The following is a 21,538-nucleotide window of genomic DNA, read 5'->3' on the forward strand; positions in this document are numbered from 1 at the left end:
GCATTTTTTCATGTGCCTATTGATCATTGTATGTCTTCCTTGGAGAATCGCTTGTTTAGGTCTTCTGCCCATTTTTGGATTGGGTTGTTTGTTTCTTTCTTATTAAGTCGTATGAACTGCTTATATATTCTCGAGATAAAGCCTTTGTCAGTTTCACTTGCAAAAAATTTTTTCCATTCCGTAGGTTGCCTTTTTGATTTACTTATGGTTTTCTTTGCTGTGCAGAAGCTTGTAAGTTTCATTAGGTCCCATTTGTGTATTCTTGCTTTTATTTCTATTGCTTGAGTAGACTGTTCTAGGAGAACATTTTTGAGATGTATGTCAGATAATGTTTTGCCTATATTTTCTTCTAGGAGGTTTATTGTATCTTGTCTTATGTTTAAGTCTTTGATCCATTTTGGTGTTCTTATTTCTTAAGAAGCAGTTTTCCGTAAAACCATCAAATGAGGTATGGAATTGCCTAGGTCATTAGGAATATGAAATACATCACAGACAGCAGCTCAAGTTCATGCAGGGGGAAAGGGACAAGGGATTCTTTATGACATGCTACTCTGGTGTTTCACATCCAGAGACTGTGATAAGCTGACATTGGACTGGGGCCAAATTTCAAGAACCTTGCTCAAGATTATTTAAGCCTTTGTTGGTTTAAAGGTAAAGATGATCCTCAAGCCATGACAAAAAATAAGAGAAACAACTTTCATTCCCATGGAATACAAGATGATTTTAGGCTGAAGTCTGGAATTTCTCACAAACATGAATGTTTCCTCAAAGATCTAGTATCCTGGATAGCCTCCATCTAGAAGCAATTGTAAGTAGATAATGGAATTCAAAGGACTTTGTCTTCTGGAGATTTGGATAAGACAGAGACAGTCTGAGCCGTGTAGGCTGTCAGACCCTGAAACTTAATAATGAGTCTTATATTTCTAATATTTGAAGATTATTGAGAAACACTTATTCTCAGAAAACAATGTTGATATTTCTAAGATTTTATTTAGCAGCAGAGGGCCAGAAGAAATGTCATAAACAAAATTTCTGAAGTTATTGATAAATGAGATTAGACAAATCCCCATTTTGCCCTATCCATATTTTATTTGGTGGCTCAAAAAGCAACTGCCTCAAATGAGTTGATGTTAGGTATGAAAACCTAATATGGTCTATTAAAAAGCCCCCATTTGATGGATAAGGAAAGTGAGGCCCAAAGAAAGGGAGTTAATTGCAAATATGCAATACTAGACGCCAGATCCCCGGACTTATTAACTTATGATCCAGTAATTACATATGATCATAACCCAAATGCAAGCTGTCAGTTAAGTAGGCTATTACATAACCTCTTGGAAATACATAGGTCAAGAGTCAGTACCCCAAATGGATAGAAGCCTTTGATGTAGTTTTTCTTGGCATGTGGATATCCAAGATGTTCAGCTTTAACAATAAACAGTAGCGTATGCTAAACTTTTATTTTGGGAACCACATCAAGAGATCACACAGAGGTAGGTTTAAAATTCAGATTCTAACCTCATCTTGTACATTTTTGTTCCATAAGGAGGAATGATCTTTAAAGCAATATTTTGAGAGAAGTTGGGGTGTAAGGGCACCTTATCTACACAAGTAAAATGTACTGCTTAGTGGTACTCTTTAGAAGCTTCTTTCCTGAATTAGGAGCATTTTGTTTTTTTGGTTTGGGCTTGTTTTTTTTTTTTTTTTTTTTTTTTTCCCATTCAAATGCAGTATCCCAAGCCATGTTAATATGATTTGACAAGCTTCCATTTTCAGACACCAGAAAGAGGAAATAAATTATCCTCATATCATAGTTATAGCAGTAACCAGTGCCTGTTTATTACACCACGCTGCTCAGTTGCTCACTTTGTGTGGGAGGGTGTGTGGTGCTGAGCTATCATAAAGGAACCTTTGCTCCGAATTGACTTCCTGTCCGTGTCAGTCACTGCACCATCTGACACCACTTAGGCTTTGGTTTTCATTATGCAAATACCTGCTAGGTCAGACCTTACCCTGACAGGCACAGTAGCTTTTTAAGTTATTTCGAAATGTAATATTTGTTTGTTTCCTTTTTCCAGAAAAATCTATGTTTTCTAACACAGAGGTCACAAGTTGTTATTTGAGTTCATGACTAGTTGGTAGTCGATATGAAGTCAAAACAAAACAAAATTTTACAAACTAGACTACATAGAAAATCCAAGGAGAAAAGTTTACATCTGAGCCTTTTTCAGCAGGGGGAAACCATTACTTTGTCACATCTGGGTAGCCTGAGCTAGCCAAATTGAAGTGGGAATTTCCTGCCATGTGTTAGTTCTCTGAGCAACCTGTGAACGTCTAAAAGAGGGTATGTGAGTTCTTGTTTGGTAGAGCGGCAGCCACTATGGAGCCTGGCTCCTAATAGGCAGCAGACATTTTTATGTACTACCACTAGTCGGGAGGTTGCGTAGCCTGTCTCAGGCTCACACTGTTTGCGCTTGTTAAATGCATTAATTTGGAAGGCCTAATTTAGAAGGCACAGCATCAGGTCTCACAGGTATTATAGCTAGAGTGAACGCCGCATTGAAATGACCTCCCAAAGGTACATGGCAGAAGTCCTGTTTCATTAATAAAATGAAGGTAAGACTGATCCACCACAGCTATTCCAGATAACTTGAATAAGGTCATTTTATAAAGTCAGTGAAGACTAAAATAAGCCTCTGACTATAAAGGAAAATAAAGAATCTGAAGGGGCAGGGAAAATAACCAAGGATTTACATCAGCATCTTGTTCCAGATGCACATGAGAATTAGGAAGCAAAGATTTCATTCAGAAGAGTTGTGCACAAAAAGTAGAAATGCTTTGTCCGATTGAAACAAGAAACATTTTTAAGGGGGAAAAAAAGACTTTCCACATGATCTCACTGTTTTTGTCATCCTCTGTAAGGGAAAATATTGACATTTACCAGACTGTTTGCTCCAGCTTTCTGATCTCCTGCAGTTTATTTTTATAACAGCCTTATCGATGGGCCTCTTACCCAGCTCTCTAGGTTTAACTGAGTTGAGTCGATTTGTTACCACAGCTTCAAGTAGCTGTTACAGAACAAGCAAGACATCCTAATAAAGCTGTAAACGTGTTTACTCAAACAGCGTATTGATTTTACTTGGAGAGGGAGAAGCCAGTGCTTAGCACAGTGTCAGGGTGGATGAATTTCACTGCAGTTTTTCATTGTCATCTGTCATGGTTGTGAAACACTAAGTAAAGCCATCAGAGGATAATTAGAAGTACCAGAAATTTAGCCCCTAAAATCAGTTAACCACTTGGGAATGTTGTAGCTTAATTAGCTTTTATTAAAAATTTCCTCTAGTAATAGTAGTCAAGCTCTTCTTTAAGAGTGCTTTCAAGTAGAGCAAAATTTCAAGGTTGTGACTTGTTAAATATATGAATTTAATGGCTAAGGGTTTTTCAGACTTTTTCTCATTCTGGTAATTAGGCTAATACTAGAACACAACATAGAGAGTGATCTATACTCATATCAGCCTCAAGTACATGATTTTTCTGAAAAAATCAATATTAAAGAAGTAGTAAAACAATTATAAAATATTTAAAGCACATCTTGTTAGGAAAAATACCCAGTTAGCATCTTTATTGAACATAAATGTTTTTGTAGCACAACATGACCATAAAAATAAAACTGTCAGTGCCACCCTTGTTTCTAAATACCTTCCTTCATTAAAGAAGAATCTAAAATATGCTGCCCTGCTGTAAGTTACTCATCATCTTAAAAATAAAAGTTGATGCACATCTGTGGGAAAGACAAGGATCAGACTGAGGAGTTGCTTACTTTCTGTAGAAACAGTATTAGCTATTGAATCTGATGAAAAGTATTCATGTAAATACTGTACCTGCCCTCTTGCAAATGACTAGAGAAATGTGACAGTTGGAAAAAATCACCTAGGATAACGAACACAAAACTGAAAATTTATTAAAAATAAGTTTGACCATTATATTTAAAATTAGGCTTCTTCACATATCTACAGTCATATATTCAGTGCTTTGTAGTAAACTTCTCATGCTTTCTGGCACTTCTGGCCCAGCCTGCCTAAAGAACTCATTAAAATGATGGTATCTGAGGGATGACCAGTTCTAAAGCCTAGGAGTAACAGAGTCTGTCAAAAAGAACAGTGAAAGGTGTTGGGAGTTTTCTTTGCCTTTGAAATGCTATATAGTTATAAGCCAAATTCTACCCTGAGTTAAGTCTTTAAGCCTTGAAGTAGCAGGTTGTAAAATTTTGTTACATAAGAAGGCACCACTAGAGTTCTTTCTTTCAACTTTTCAGAGGATAGAGGAAGAAATTGGTTTTTCACGGTTGTATTTAGATCTTTATTCTATATTAAAGTATTCAAAGGCAGAGGAAAAGGAAAGGATATAGATTTATGATTATAATATAACATTCTATTTTTTATAAGTGCATTTCAAAATCCCCACAATACAGTAATTTATTTTTTTCTACTAAATTTTCTTAAGAGTGACAACTCTATGAGGGAGCTTGCGGTCATGGAAGCGCAAGGGGCAAGATATAGTAGAGCAGCCATACTTTGGCTTTAAGGCACTGTTTCATCCGACTCCTTTGGTCAAAGGAACAGAAAGCCATTACATATAGCTCAAATAAGGGGTTTTTTTTTTGTTGTTGTTGTTTTTAAGGAAGCACACAAGCATTAAAGGAGACCTTATAACATAATGGTTAAGACAATAAGTCAAAAGACATGGATTTGAGTCGTGGTACTGCCATTAACTAGTTGTGAAACTACACACAAGTTACTTAACATCTCTCAAGTCTAGGTTTTCTCATCTATAGAAATGAGAATAATGAGTACCTGCCTCACTTGGGTTGTTATGAAGTTAAATGAAATAACGTTTTTAAAGCACCATGCCTGGCACATAGCAAGGATTCAGTAAGTGTTACCTACCATAAAAGGACTCCCAAGCAAGAGCCAAAACTGGACGAGTTTTCACTGAGAGTGGAGCCATGTGACGATCCTAGACTCAGATCAGAGACCTCAACAGCAGGTATTCATGGATTTTCACTCCAGTGCTTACACGTTACTCTTACTCAGCTACATTGCACGTCTGCTTATTCCTGCCTCACAGTCAGCTTCCTGGTCTTCCTCTGCTTTCCGTCCTGGCTCCTGAAAGAGAACACTAGGTTAGCTCAGTTCACTTTTTGTGGCATTCATAAGTAGGACACTGGAAGAACATCTTGAGTCGGATACCCTCCCCTTGGTCCACTTGGAGGTAAGGCTTGATTGACACGCTCAAAACACACCAAGTGACCCCCTCAGCAATGCTGGAGGTGAGACAGTTTTCCTTAAAGGGTAATAGATGGGTGCACTCTATACACATGTATGTTTGCATTCTTCGTCTATACACTTTTTCTCGTGCTTAGAGTTCTGAAAATGTTCCCTACAACATGATTCATCTGTCACACAATATGTGGAACATCAGACACTTTATATCTTAAGCTAGAAACCTAGATGTCATTCTTAATGCCTTTCTTTCCCTTTGTCTAAACCTTCAGTGAGTTCTTTTGACTTGGTTTTAAGTATATCATCTAGTCTTAAATCCAGTCACTTTTCTGCCATGACTGTAGCTCAGTGCTGTTTTCTACTCATTGTAGTAGCTTCCTAACTGATCTCCATACTGTCACTCTCTTTTGCATTTTCTTCTATTTTTCTGCACAGTAGCCAAAATATTCATTTTAAGAAGAAATCAAATTATTTCATTCCCTTGCTTATAACCCTTCTAGTTGCATTTAGACTAAAAGTCTAAACTCCTATGTGGCCTAAAATGATCTACATGATTGGCTATCCCTGCATCTGTATTTCATGCCACTCTGACCTTTGCTTGCACGCTCTGGCTGTGCTGGCCTTCTTTCCGGCCAGAGACTCTTTGCACATAGAGTTCCCTTTGCCTCGAATGCTCTTCCCTGCTCTACCTGGTTCTGTCTTTCTCATCCTCAGTCTCAACTTAAAAGTCACCTCTTCCCTAATCATCCCGTCGGACAGGGGTCTCTTCACTATTCTCTACTGCTGCACACAGTCCTTTTCCTTAATAGCACTTAACCTTCTCTGGAATTTTCTTATTTACTTACTAATTACTAACATTACTTTTTTATCTCCATCATTAAAATATAAGCTTCGAGAGAGCAGGGACTGTATGTGTCTCACTCACCAGTGTATCCTCAGGACCCACCACAGTGCCTGGCGCAGACCAGATACTCGGTAAATATTAGTCGCGTGAATGAATAAATCAATTAATCACATGCATAGCTACAAACAGACTTGCCCCCTACCATTGCATAAAAACTGTTCTAGTCAATATATCTAAGAACTTGGTTACTGAGGGATTTTGTCAGAATAGGGGTGAGTCAGGAAATATCAGGCCAGCTATCACCTTAGTATCAGGTCACCTTGACTTCAGATTAAGCCATGCTAGAATGTGTATGTGACTAATCCAGTGACAGAGAGACTAATCACAGCTACCTTTTCCTTACTGTTACTTACAATAGAGGTGGATATGGAGAGAGCATGTGTTAGGGAAGGAGGCAGCATTTAATATCAATTGTCCTTAGTAACTATAGTATGAATATGAAAATCGGTTTTCAAGGTCATAATTCTGAACATCAGTTCCTGCTTTAATAAGCCATAACGTACAGGTCAGAGGCTCCAGTTGAGACTTCACAGAATATGTTGAAGTTATCTAGTAGATCTCTGAATTCGGTTTGGCACAGTGCCCACTGGAATGTCCAGTGCATCAGATAATGGCACCCTTGTCCTGTCCTACCTAGAATCTTTACTGCTGTTCCTTAGTGGGAGCCGGGTAAAGTGTAGCTCCTCCGCAGGAAAGCCAGTGAGACGCCCTGGTGAAGGGCATGTGACGTGAACTGACCCTGAGACATAGACCACGTTTCACTTTCCACATCATTTCCTAAACTTTAAGTCAAAGAATTGTTCTTAACTTTTCATCTTTCATCAGCATCCATGCCAAATCACTGTTTATTCTCCTTCCTCTCCTTATTATCTGTCACCTTAGAACAGTGATTCTCAGACTTGAGCATGCATCAGAATCACCTGGAGGACTTGTTAAAGGACAAATTGCTGGGTCCCATCCTCAGAGTTTCTGATTCAGTAGGTCTAGGGTGGGTGGAGCTTAGGTCATGCTAAAGCTGCTGGCGCAGGGACCACACTTTGAGAAACACTCCTAGAATACTGCAGTAGATTACTCTGTGAGCTCTCTGCCAACAGTGCTTTTCCTAGTAAGTTCATGCTCCACCCTTCTGCCAGGATTATTTTGAAGTATTTATGTGGCTTTTTCTCCTAAAACTATAAGATCCTCAAGGATTAACACTATGTTTTATCCATTTTTGAATCCTTTGATTTCAAGCACAGTACCCAGTGATGATAGGCAGGGTAGCTGTCGGTTGACTGCATAATTCAGAGTACTTCTCATAGCATTCTAGGTTTTTGCCTTCTTTTCATTTGTCTCTTATAGTAAATATCAAGTTTTGAAGTGGTAGTGGCATGTCTAGTAAATGGAGGGTTCAGATTAGTCAGTGTTTTAATTTATATTTTATTCTCTCTCCTTCTCTGTAATAAATATACAGCCTTAAAAAAAAATACAGCTTTTAAGTTGACTGTCTCATGTGCCATGTGGCAGCATATATCTGGTAACCATTGGTTTAGAAGGTATAGCAGGCCTGTCTCAGCACATAAATCATCACTAAGGTGTAGATATCTAAGAAAGATGGAGAATGAACAAAGAATTGAAAAATCAAATCGACCCAGAAATGACTGAGACCAAATTTATACAGGAAAGAAGACAGGAAGAATATAGAATTCACTGTTAGTTGCTGTAAAATATTATATCAGGTTTGCTTTAATTACACGGTAATGCCTCTAAGAACAAAGGTAATTACATGATAACTTATGTTGCTACTCCCACATTATCTCTTAATAACTGTGTAATTAACTTGTCACTACTACAATGTGTAGTTCAATACTCCTCATGTATAAAGAACATTGATAACTTTAATGAATGAGTTGGGATGGGGTGAGGGATAGAGGTAGGAAGAGCATAGTATTATAGCAGTCAGGCATGTGATGATTCATTAGATCGTTGCTCCAGTCCTCAGGGGTCTGAACCAAAGCCATGGGGATACCAACAGAGTCTGAAGTGACTCAGGTAGCACTCTGAAGACAGCAAACATACAATAAAGTAAATAAATTTACCAAGCAGTGAAATAGACAAGTGAGTATGGGATATCAAGCCTATACTTTTATGTTCTGGGAGGTTTTTATTTTAAGTAAGTGTAAAGAATTTTTTTAATTGGGAAAAAAAAACATTTATTCACTCATGTCATTTTAACCACATCGTGAGTTTGTGTGTATGTCCTATGTGGTGAGGGTGTGCAGCACCAGAAACTCTCATTCACTGCTGGTAGGAAGGCAGAATGGTACAACCACTTCAGAAAACAGTTTGGCAGTTTCATAAAAAACACACTCTTACCATATGACCCAGCAGTCATGCTCCTTGGTTGCCCAACTGAGTAAGAAACTTATGTTCACATAAAAATCTGCACACAAATGTTTATAACAGCTTTATTCATAATTGACAAAATTTAGAAGCAACTAAGATGCCCTTCAGCAGGTGACTGGATAAACAAACTGTGGTATATTCATACAATGGAATGTTGTTATTACTCAGCCGTAAAAAGGCACGAGTTATCAAGCCATGAAAAGACACACAGGAAACTCAGACACATCATACTAAATGAAAGAAGCCAGTTTGAAAAAGCTCCAAAATGTATGAATCCAACTATGTGAGATTCTGAAAAAAGCAAAACTATGAAGACAGTAAAAATATCGGTGGTTGTCAAGGGCTCAGGGTGGCTGTGCGAGGGATGAATAGATAGAGGACAGGGGCATTTTAGGTCAGTAAAACTGACCTGTGTGATGTAACGGTGGAAAACAGATCATTATGCATGTTCACATCCCACAGAATGAGCGTCACAGAGTGAACCCTAATGTAAACCATGGACTTCAGTAAATCACTATTGGCCCGTTAATTGTAACAATACTAGTGTAGGATGTTAATGATGAGGAAACTGAAGGATGAGGACAGGAGAGGGTATACAAGAGCCATGTACTTTCTATTCAATTCTCAGTAAACCTTAAACTCCTCCTGAAAATAGCTTTTTGATTTAAAAAGCAAAAAGACCAAAATGGAAGAAGCTTTCTTCCACTCTCATTTTACCAGTATCTTCAGTTTGGGTGTGTGCCTTGAATTTCCCACCTTCATCAGTTACAGTGTCCTGATGTGCTAAGGCCGGTGTCCTATGGTCAGTGACCTCACAGTTTTTACCAAAAAGCTTGTTTTATTGATATCACATAATAGCCACTCCATCCAAGTACAGTGATCCTTTCTGCTTCATTCTGTCAGGAATTCTCCCAGCAATCCCTGCTAGGGAAGCATTGCTCCTTGAATTTTCATTTCAAAAGATGCAGACTGATTTACTTAGCATATACCTTCTATAGATGAAAACTTCATGTGAGGAAGAGAGACTGTGCTAAGGTTCCCTCAGAAACTCTCTGAGATGCCTCCTCTAACACTGCCTTTGTTTCCCTAAGCCTCAGAATACAGAAAGTAATGAAGGTTTTTAGTTCTTAAGGAATCCCTCTAGGAGTAACCAACTTCATTGTACTTACACCAACACTTACACTGATTTTCTTTGTGGAAAGCTCTGTTCCCAAATGTCTACAATTATTAATAAACTCTAAAAGCATGAATGGAAAACTGTCAGAACAGAACATCACTTAGCTGAAATTCTTGAATTAATTGTTCTTAACCATTTTTCTGAATAGTAAATGTTCCCATGTTATTCTTTAAAATAATGCTTAATGGCTTTTTTCTAATTATAAAAGTAATATTGCTTATTATAGAATATTTAGGGAATAAAAGTAAACAGAAAACAAAAATCATCTCTGAAATCTGGAAATGATAATATTTTTTCAGACATACAAAAATTTTGCTTTTTTACTATTTTGAATTAAACATGTTTCTAAAACACATTGCAAAGATCTGACCAAAGACTGAAAATGGAAGGAAACACATGTAGGAATTTAATAAAGTCAGGATGAGTACAGGAGTATTCTATACTATCTTTGCACCTCTTCTGTAGATCCAGAATTACTTCAGAATGTTTTAAAAGGATTGAAACAGGGTAGGTTACTTAAGATATAGTAATGGAACAAAAATACAACTCTTTGGGGAAAATGAAGGTTGATCGCTACCAAGCATCAAACCAAATAATTTCCAGATGGAGCTAAACAATTAAATGACCATAAATAAACTAAAAGAATATATGAGCTAATATTTATCTGATCTCATGGTATGGAGGACCTTTGTCAGCCTAAATTCAATGGAGAAAATATTAAAGAAAAGACAAATATATCTATGTAACAATGGAAATAAAAGGCAGGTGACAAAGTAATGTGAAGTATTTGCAACGTAAGTAGCAAACAAACTAGGAATGTCTCTTACAAATCAACTAAAGAAGAAAAAAAACCCAACAGAAAAATAGGTAAAAGTTATCATCAGGCAGTTCATAAGAAGAAATACAAATGGCCTGTAAACATATGAACAAAAAAGTTTTCAACCTTCCTAATAAACAAGTAACTGTTAAGTTAAAACAAGATTCTACCTTTCACTTTTCAAATTATCAAACAGATTTTTTTTTATAGCAAGAGTGCTGTTGGGTGTATATGTTAATAGGATCATTTGAAAAGGAGTTTGGCAATATGCATATAAAGCCTTAAAAATTATTAATTACCCTTAAAGAAATTTATCCTAAGGAAATTTTAAAAATTTTACTGAGCACAATGATAAATGTTATAACCTATAAAAAATATAACCTATAATAAAAAAGTATGAAAATCAATATATATATATGTATATGTATGACTGAACTGTTATGCTGTACACCAGAAATTTGACACAACATTGTAAACTAACTATACTTCAATTTAAAAAGAAAAAAGGAAAAAAATGACTAATACTAAATTCTACCCTAGGAGGAAAAAAATCCTATAAAGGATATTATCGGGTCAATTGACAAAACTGGAACATGGAGGGTCTATTAGAGAACAATATTCTAGCAGTGTTACTGAAGTGGATGGCTATGGTTATGTAAGAGAAAAGTCTTATTCTTAGGAAAGACATGTAGATATACTTAGAAGTAAAGGACAGAAGTGCAACTTCCTTTCTAATTGTTTGGGGGGAAAATTATATAAAAACAGCATGTGCACAAAAGGAGCAAAATGTTAACAATAAATGCATCTGGGTAGAGGATGTATGGGTACTTTTTACATTGTTTTTATTCTTGCAGATTTTCTCTGAATTTAAAATTATTTCCAAATACAGTTTTTTAAAAAATACATTTTAGGCCAACTAATAATTAAAAATTAAATTTAAAAACTTATATTGAAAGACACTATGCTGAGTGAAATAAGCCAGACACAAAAGGACAGATATTGTATGATCCTATTCATGTGAAGTACCTAGAACAGGTAAATTCACAGAGACAGAATGTAGAATAGCAGTTAACGGGCCAGGAGTAGGGGGGAACAGAGAGTTCAGTTTAATAAGTATAGGTTTTAGTTTCTGTTGGAGTGATGAAAAAGTTCTGGAAATTGATTGAGGTGATGGTTACCCAACATTGCAAAATGTACCCAACATTGCAAAATGTACCTAATGCCATAAATTGTACACTTAAAAATGGTTAAAATGGTAAATTTTAGGTAGTATATATTTTACAATAGAAAATCTATCTTGATGTTTATAGTTCATATTATAAAATGATTCCCTATGATTCTTTAAATATAAGCTCCCTTTGTTTACTTAAACTATTCTGTACAACTTCTGAAGATTCACATCAGCTACTTTATGAAGAGTCCACTTATAACTGATTATGTAACATTTGTAGTTCATCTCAGTTGGTTTCTAAAAATAGATTATTAAAAAACTGATATTCACCCAGGACACAGGTCTTAACTTTTCTCTGCATCCAGGTTTTCCACTTGTCAAAGCAAATGTTTGTTCAGAGTGCTTCACTTCAGTCATCAGCTCACTCTTCTCTTAGAAAGAGGATGCTGGTACTTATGCTTCCCAAAAATATTTCATAAACATAAGCTTTTCTTTTTCTCACAAAGAGCATACCAGGAGGAATGAGGAAAACAGATGTTCCTTGTAAGGCTTCTAATGGACGTGTTTCCATTGTAAACTGATCTGACTCTGAATTTGGCATCTGTTCTATTCACTGTGTGGGCTGAGCAGTTTAGTCTCACAGTTTGGCTGAAAGTTAATATTGACCTTTGACTGTTACCTGAAAACTCAATGATAAAATACTCTTACTAAATCTCTTGAGAGAGTGATTTCATATTCTAAGCAAACGTCTTCAAAATACATCACTCCATTAACCAAATTAATTATTCTTTGGTTGGGCGTACTTATTTGTTTTATTAGATACAGGGCATTCCCCAAATCTGACAAGGAAAAGCCTGTGTGGTCAGAATTGTAGAAGAGAAAGAACATAAATCTCTTACAATGCTCTCTACAGGTCACTGTACCACAGCTTCTCAATTAACCTTCACCCTCCACCGTCCCCCCCAGCCTGCCCAGGGCCGATGGGAAGGGCTAAAAGTCTGGCCACAGAACAATTTCTCATTATCATCTGTTCTTCTGAGTATTTGAGTACTGCTACGGCAGCTCAGGTTTTCCTTAGGGGGGAAGTAGCCCCAGATTCTAATGTTCTTGACTACCTAATTTGTAACTACAACAATTTTTATATAGTTTTATTGCTGTATAATTGGCATATAGTAAATGGCACATGTTTAAAGTATACAGTTTTACAAATGTTGACATATGTACACACCCCTGAAACCATCACTATGGACCTATTCACTACTTCCATGCTCCTTTGTAATCCTGTCTTCCTGCCCCTTCTCATCCCCATTTGGATTGTTTCCAGTTTCAGGCTATTACAAATAAAGCTGCTGTGAACATTCATTTTCAAATCTTGGTGTAGAAAAATGCTTTCATTTACTTTGGGTTAAATACCTAGAAGTAGAAAGACTGAGTCATATGGTAGGTGTTTGTTTAACTTTTTAAGATGCTGAAAAATGGTTTTATGGTCTCCTAGTCAGTATATTCAGGTTTCAATTGATCTATATCCTTGCCAACACTCGGTATGTCAGTCTTTTTAATTTTAACCATTCTAGTGGGTGAACAGTGGTATCTAATGGTGGTTTTAATTTGCATTTCTCTAATAAATCATAATGTCAAACATCTTTTCATATGCTTATTTGACATCTGTTTATCTTCTTTGCTGAAGTGTTTGTTCAACACTTTCATCCGTTTTTATTGGGTTGTTTCTTGCTGTTGAGGTATAAAAATGTTTAATTTGGCAAAGTCAAAATTATTTTTTCTTTCATAAAAATTTATATCTTAAGAGATCTTTGACAAATTCAAAATCACTAAAATTTTCTTTCAAATTTTCTTCTCAAATTTTCATAGTTTTACCTCTTACATTTAAACCTGTGATCCATTTCAAGTTAATTTTTGTAGTTGATATGAGGAAAGGTAGAAGTGGTTTGGTTTTTGTTGGGTTTTTTCCCACATATGGCCATCCAGCTCTTCTAAGAACTAGCTTTTCTCCATTGAATTGCTTTGATACCTTTGTCAAAAATCAATTGACCATATAGAAGTAGGTCTATTTCTGGGCTCTATGTAGTTGCATTGATTTATTTGTCTATCTTCATGCCAATCCCATAGTGTCCCAATTATTTTAGTTCTATAATAAGTTTTTAAATCAAGTAACCTTCTTTTCAAAGTTATGTTTTAACTAGTCTAAGTCATTTGCATTTCCACATAAATTTTAGAATCACCTTGTCAGTTTCTATTAGAAAAGGCTGCTAGAATTTTGATTGTATTACATTGAATCAATAGAGCTGATGACAATATTGAATCTTCTGATCTCTGAACGCTTCATTTATTCAGGTTTGTTTTATTTCTCTCAGCATTGTTTTGTCATTTTCAGCGTGAAGGTCTTATACAACTTTTGTCAGATCGGTCCCTAGGTATTTCACGTATTTGATAGTATAGTAAATAATGATATTAATTTCTAAATGTACATACAATTGCTGTGTACTGAAATGTGTGCTGGTACACACATTACTAGTACTGAAATTCAGTTGATTTTTGTATAATGATCTTGTATCCTGCAACTTTATTAAACTCACTCAGAAGTTCTAGTAACTCTTTTCTAGATTCCATAGGATTTTTCTACATAGACCAGGATTTCTTAATCTCAGTATTATTGACCTCGTAGGATATTTAGCAGCATCCCTGGACTCTAGCCACTAGTTGCCAGAAGCACCGTCTGCCCCAGATGTGACAACAAAAATGTGTCCAGACATTGCCAAATGTCCTCTGGGGGACAAATTTGCCACTGTTGAGAACCATAGATATAGACAATCATGCCATCTGCAAATAAAGACAGTTTTACTTCATTTTCAATCTTGATACCTTTTGTTTCTATCTTTTGTTTGCCTTATTGCACTGGCTAAGGTCTCTAGGAGATACTCTTTCCTTGTTCTCAATTCTAAGGAGGAAACATTCCATCATCCACTATTAAGAAAGACATTAACTGCAAGTTTTTCAAAAGTGCCTTTTATGAAATTTGAGGAAGTTCCCTCCTATTCCTAGTTTGCTGGAAGTTTTTTGTTTAGAAATTGATGTTGGATTTTGTCAAATTCTTTTTCTGCATCTATGAAGATGATCTTATGGTTTTCTTACATCATATGGTAGATTACATTGATTGATTTTTGAATGTTAAACCAACCTTGTATTTCTAGGATAAATGCTACCTGATCAGGATTTATTAGCTATTTTAATATACTGTCAGATTTGATTTGCTGAAATTTTCTTCGGAATATTTGCATCTTTTCTGATTTTGCTATGAGAGTAATGCCGGCCTCAAAGAATGTGTTGGAATGTATTCTCTCCTTTTCAGTTTTCTGGGGCCTTTGGATAGCATTGATACTATTTTTCTTCCTTAGTTATTTGGTGGAATTCACCAGTGACACCATCTGGACCTGGAATTTTCTTATGGGAAGCTTTTTAATTATAAAATCAAATATTTAATAGATAAAAGGCTATTCAGGTTATCTGTTTCTCCCTGAGTGAGCTTTGATAGTTTGTGTCTTTTCTGAAATTTGTTCAATTCATCTCACTTGTCAAATCTGTTGACATAAAGTTGTTAATAACGTTTCCTTATTATCCTTAAATTTAGTGTGCGTAAATGCTATAGTGATGTCATTTCTCTTATTGTCAGTATTGGCAGTTTGTGTCTCCTCTCATTTTTTTCCTGAACAGTCTGCCTAGATGTTTGATTTTGTCCTACTTGGACTCCCAATTCCATCTTCTCAACTCTGGAAACTATTGGGCTCTGCTCATAGGTTGCCTCTCCATGTGTTCTGGCCTGGTAACTTTTACAGCTTACCTCATTTGATTCCCTTCTTTCATGGATCTTTTGTGGCTGATGTACAATATTTGAAAAACTTTGTTTCATATACCTTGTTTTTATTTTGAAGTTGTTTCTGGAGAAAGGGCAAATCTGGTACCTTTTATTTCATCCTGGTCAGAAGCAGAAGAAGGCCTCAGCACTGTTTTCTGCTTTATCATATTTATTTTTAATGTCAAGCTGGTCCATGGTACTTGACTACAGAAATTATTTCACTGTTACTTCTGGGAGTGCAAGGGAAATATAAGGTCCTTCATAACTTTTCAACTCTCAGATTTATTCTTGGAGAGACATCCAGATGATAGACTTTTTTCCAGCATTTGCTAGGAATAACAACAGTACAGAAGGAATTGATAGAGATAGGAAGAGGCATAACTAATAATTTCTCATCTGTAAAGACCCAAGATAATATTATTTGGCCAGTATTTCTTACTTACAACCTTTTAATATCAAAGTAAAAGGAAAGTATGATCGTTTAGGCTTAGAAAGACTCAATTGACTTGATGGTGAGTTTCCACATCCCAACTTGAGCTCTTTAAAATATTAAGGAAGAATTCTCTAGCCCTTGAGGTTTAACACAACTATCAAGACTGAAGAAAGGGATAGGTACGTAGACCGCTTTTTGTTCTGACCCATATGACATTTCTGATGCTGTTACTACAATACTCATGTTTTCCCCTCTTGTCTATGTTGCAGGTTTTCTGTCTCAATTGGTCTCAGACAGGCCCCTGACTGAGTGCATCCGTGCTGGCCACTACGCAGCAAGTGTCATAATTAGGCGGACTGGCTGCACCTTTCCAGAGAAGCCAGACTTCCACTGATGGAAAAGCAGGAAACCCCAGCCCAGGAGTACAGACTGCCCTGATTGCTTCCTGAGAATTCCCATATCAATAAAGAAGAAAATTATCCGCCACCTTTCCTACTATAATAATGTTCATTCTTAATTTAGAGGGTACAGTAATGCTCAGTGGAATCTTTATTCTCTCAACAACCTAAAAAATGAGGTTTATTTCCATAGTTTGATAGTGCCACTTAAATGTCAGTTAAACAAGAATATAACATTTCAACAGAAATTTTTATTTCATTTTCAATTATTTTGTAAATTCATGTGTATTTAGCAAAGTGATCAGTTTTTTTACATACATTTCTGCTTTGAATGCAGATGCAATTTAATATAATAGATTTTTTAAAGGAATTAATGGTAATACATAAATCTTTAGCTTTTATACAAGTATATTTAATTCAGGAGTGTGTGTGTGTATACATACACAGATATCTCATATATGTACCACATGTATACATGATAAATGGTCAAATAAGGTACAGAAATATTTATCTTGCCAAGTTATGCCAAATCATTTCTTCAGTGTGTACTCAAACATGTAATAAACTTTGGATAATTAAATAATTTGCCAAATTATAAGCTATATTATAATATTCAAATCATAATCTTATATTTACTTATGGTACTCTGTAATTTGATACAAATAAAAACATATCATAATAGGACTTTTTTACTTTCTTTGCCCTGTGCTCAACAAACTAAGGAAGAAAGATCATTATTTAATCCTGGGCCCCAAAACGATACCTAATTTTTTGATGGAGATTGAAAGAACAACATAGCACATTGAAAAATAACTTAGTATTGACGACCAATAAGCCACTGTTTTAAGGAAGTCAGAATGGTATAATGGAACCTCTGGAGTCAGGCTTAATTACCCTTAAATGACCTTGGGCAAATTACTCAGCCTCTGAGCTTCAGTTTCCTTTCTATAAAATGGGATCATAACCCCTATGTACGAGGTCATTGAGATGATTTGAGAGAATATCGAGTATAAAATGCGTGTTACAAGCCCAGTAAGTGCCTAGTAAGTACCTGCTATTTTTATCACTATGATTATTGTTGTTGAAGAAGAGAGAGATCATAGTTATAAAACTGGATTCAAACCATAGAAAGGGGTTCAGGCTTTTGTTTCGTTTGATGTTTGAGTAATCTTCCAGGTCTCCTATGCTTGCTTGTCTTTATTATTATTGAGATATAATTCCTTTACCATGAGATCTTCCATCTTAAAGTATACAGTTCAGTGGGTTTTAGTGTATTAACAAAGCTGTGCAGTATCACCATTATCTAAATCAAGAACACTTTCATCACCCCAAAAAGAAACCCTGTACCTCCGAATTCACCACACTCCCCTTCCTCTGGCAGCCATTAACCTATTTTCTGTCTCTGTTGATTTGCCTATTCTTGACATTCATAAAAATGGAGTCATACGTGTACTTTTGTGTCTGGCTTCTTTCACTCAGCATGTTTTCAAGGTTCACCTTTCTTATAACATTTTCAATATTTCTTTTTATTGTTGAGTAATGTTTCATTGTATGGATAGACCATATTTTGTTTATCTGCTCATCAGTTGATGAATATTTCAGTTGTCAACAATTTTGGGCTATTAAGAATTATGCTGCTAATTAACATTCACGTACAAGTTTTTTATGTGGATGTACATTTTCAGTTCTTTTGGGTATATACCTAGGAGTGGAATTGCTGGGTCACATGGTAACCCTACACTTCACTTTTTTCCAAAGGGACTGCACCATCTTGCATTCTCACCGACAAGGTTCAAGGATTCCAATTTTTTCACAGCTTTGCCAATTTTTGCTACTCTGATTATAGCCATGTTGGTGGGTATGAAGTGATATCTCATTGTGGTTTTAATTTGCATTTTCTTGTTCACTAATGATACTGTGCTTATTGGCCATTTATTTGTATTTTTCCTTTGGAGAAATGTCTCTTCAGATCCATTGCCCATTTTTTAATTAAGTAATTTGTTATTTTTATTGTTGAGTTGTAAGCGTTCTTTATATTTTGTGGGTATAAGTCTTATCAGACATGATTTACAAATATTTTCTCCCCTGTGGGTTGTGTTTTCACTTGTTGGTGTCCTTTGAAATGCAAATTTTTAAAATATGTATGAAATCCAATTAATTTTTTTTTCAATTTTGCTTTTGGTTTCATATCTAAGAAACCATTGCCTAATTCAACGTCATAAAAAATTACAACTATGTTCTCTTCTAAAAGTTTTATAGTTTTTGCTCTTTGATCCATTTTGAGTTTATTTTTGCATTTATTTGAGGTAGGAGGTCTAAATTAATTATCTTGTTTGTGGATATCCAGTTGTCCCAGTATCTGATGTAAAAGACTGCGTTCTCTACTATTGAATTATCTTGGCATCCTTGTCAAAAATCTATTGCTCATAAGTGTAAAGTTTTACTTCTGGATTATCAATTCTGTTCCATTGGCCTATATGTGTGTGTCTATCCTAATGCCAGTCCAGACTGTCCTGGTTACTGGAGCTCTGAGTAAGTTTTGGAATCAGAAAGTGTGAGTCCTCCAACTTTGTGTCTCAACAACAATTAGAATTAGTTTAGGAGCTAGAGTATCTCTATCATATTAAAACTATTACAGAATGTCTTCCTCTCAGATCAGTAGACGGGACTTCTCTCTTATTTTTGTTGTTAAGAAAATCTCATAAAAAAAGAACTATTGATCAAGTACCACTCACCAGGTAGGCTTTTATGACAGTCCCTGTTTATAGGCGGTTTCAAGGAATGCTCTCTGGTACTAATTAACATGCACACAGATTGTGCAACTGTCTTGTATTAAAAAAAAAATAATCATTGGAATACATGTTACTTTGTTCTTGGGTTTATGGCATGTGTTTAGTTCTCTGTTTTGGTACAGGACAAAGGAAAAATATTGGCTAACATAGCTGACCAGGTCTCTGCAAAACTGCCTCTAACTGATTGTTAGGCATTCCCCGCTATGGCCTGAGTTTTTCCATCTTGGAATGACGAGTAGTTAACCTAGTTCCATTTTATAGCATCTTGGTTTAATAGATAATTGAGGGAAAACTTATAGCATAGGGAAAGAACAATGAAGTTGTCAAGAAGATGTGGGTTCTGCCCCAAAGCTGGCTTCAGATAACTGAGTGACCCTCTTATTCTATGTAATTCACAAATGTAGGTGCTTTAGGGATAACATCCCTAAAGAATGCTGTGTACCAGTGGTTTTAACAAGGTCATCTCCCTGTATGTGGGGAAAGATGACTCTTACCAGAGGAGTGAGCCAGAAAGACTGAGGTCATTCATTTGTGTGTCACAGTTGGAAAAATGAGGTGGGCACTAGAGACTGATAGTCAGGGGTGAGCTCTGGTGATCTGGAGAGTTAGAATATTGAGGTCAGCCTAGTCTCAGCAAGTGATCAAGGGTTGCTGAAAGCTGCTTCCACGTGGTAGAAAAGAAGGTGGTATCAAACGTGGAGACAGGCTAGGTGCCCAAATATTAATATGGCAGAATAGGAGGGAAAGAAAAAGGAGCAGGAGTGGCTATTGAGTTTTCTTGTAGTTATGTCTGTCTTCATGATATGTACCTTTAAGTACTGCTTTATTTCTCTGAGTCTAACTTTCTTTTTAGATCAGAGTGAGAGAAATATATTCTTTATCTTAAATAAAATCCAGGCAACCTTGGCTAAAAGCTATTATTCTTACCCACTCTTGTAAAGCAGATATAATTTTTTCACTCTTTCAAAAAGAGATGCATAATATAGATTGCTTTGGACATATACAAGCCTACAAAGAAAGCATGTGTGTGGGCGATAGTCTAAAAATACAACCAGTGTTGAAATATAAAAACATTGCACTTACTCATTTCTGTTATTCTGTCACTCTTAGGAAAAAAGTGTCTATTTAATAATATTTCCACTGGATAAAATAGGTTTAAAATGTAAACAATTTCTTTTTGATTCAGTATTAGTTCTGTGTTCAAGTCCTTGGCTTTGTGTCTCCTTGGTCAAATTCTTGAACTGCCTTGAGCTTTGGTTTTCTCAACTCTAAAATGAGGAGAACATCCACCCCCAGTGACAGAGTAAGAGCATATGAGAGTAAAAACACTTTATAAATAGTAAAATAAATTTAAATATTAAGCAGTTTGATATTTTATAAAGGCACTAAAGCAACTCAATAGGGAAAGGAAAATCTTTTCAATAGATGCTATAACAACTTGTATCTTTTTGGAAATTTAACATTTGACCCCTTACCTCATACCATACATAAAAATTAAAGATGGAGCTTGGCCATAACATAAAAACTAAAACTATTATGCTTCTAGAGGAAAACAGCTTAAGGGAAGGCAAGTTTCTTGGAGAGGACTTTGAAAGCATTAAATAACCATAAAAGAAAAAATACTGATAAATTGAACTCTAAAAAAATTTAAACTTTTTATTCATCAAGATGCCATTAAGAATATGAATGAACAAGCCACATGCCAGGATAAAATATTCACAGCACATATAACTAATGAAGAATACATTAAAAAATCTCTAACTCAATAATAAAAAGACATAGATGATACTACAAAAGAAAATATATGAATGGCCAATAAGTGCATGATGAAGTATTCAACTTCATGAGAGAAAGGAACATTAAAACCTCAGTAAGATACTACTGCTCTGGAAAGTCTAAAATTTAAATGACGACATCAAACATTGGAGAGGATGTGAAGCAGCCTTGCCAGTGGAAGTGTAAAATGGAACAGCCTCTGGGAAAAGGCATGGGAGTTTCTTTAAAAATTAAACATACCTATTCTTTGATCCAACCATTCCACTCCTGGTATTTACCGAAGAGAAGTGAAAGCGTATGTCCACATATAAAGATTGTATTAGAACATTTAGAGCAGTTTTATTCATTGTTGTCAAAAACTGGAAACTGAGTAGCTGTCCAACAGCAGGAGAAGACATAAAAACTATGGTGTATTCAAACAATGGACTAATACTCAGCAAATGAAGGAAATTACTGATAAAACAATATGAATCAATCTTAGAAACATTTCGCTGAGTGAAAGAAGCCAGATATGAATAAGAGCAAACTGTAAGAT

The 21,538-nt window shown here is 35.7% G+C and overlaps 1 protein-coding gene across 3 annotated transcripts in view; it reads left to right on the forward strand.

Annotated features, from left to right (window-relative positions):
- Window positions 1–20,847, forward strand: part of ADK (adenosine kinase) — a 413,194-nt gene extending 392,347 nt beyond the window's left edge. For 2 of the 3 annotated variants that reach the window (XM_032491568.1, XM_006173421.3), the window contains one exon: window positions 16,307–20,847. In XM_032491568.1, coding sequence (XP_032347459.1) covers window positions 16,307–16,431 — 125 coding nt within the window. In that variant the 3' untranslated portion in view covers window positions 16,432–20,847. The remainder of the gene's footprint in view (window positions 1–16,306) is intronic. The other variant, XM_006173420.3, reaches the window with a different exon arrangement.
- The last annotated feature ends 691 nt before the right edge of the window (window positions 20,848–21,538 follow it).

Source organism: Camelus ferus, chromosome 11 (genome assembly GCF_009834535.1).
Source record: "Camelus ferus isolate YT-003-E chromosome 11, BCGSAC_Cfer_1.0, whole genome shotgun sequence".
Lineage (NCBI taxonomy): Eukaryota > Metazoa > Chordata > Mammalia > Artiodactyla > Camelidae > Camelus > Camelus ferus.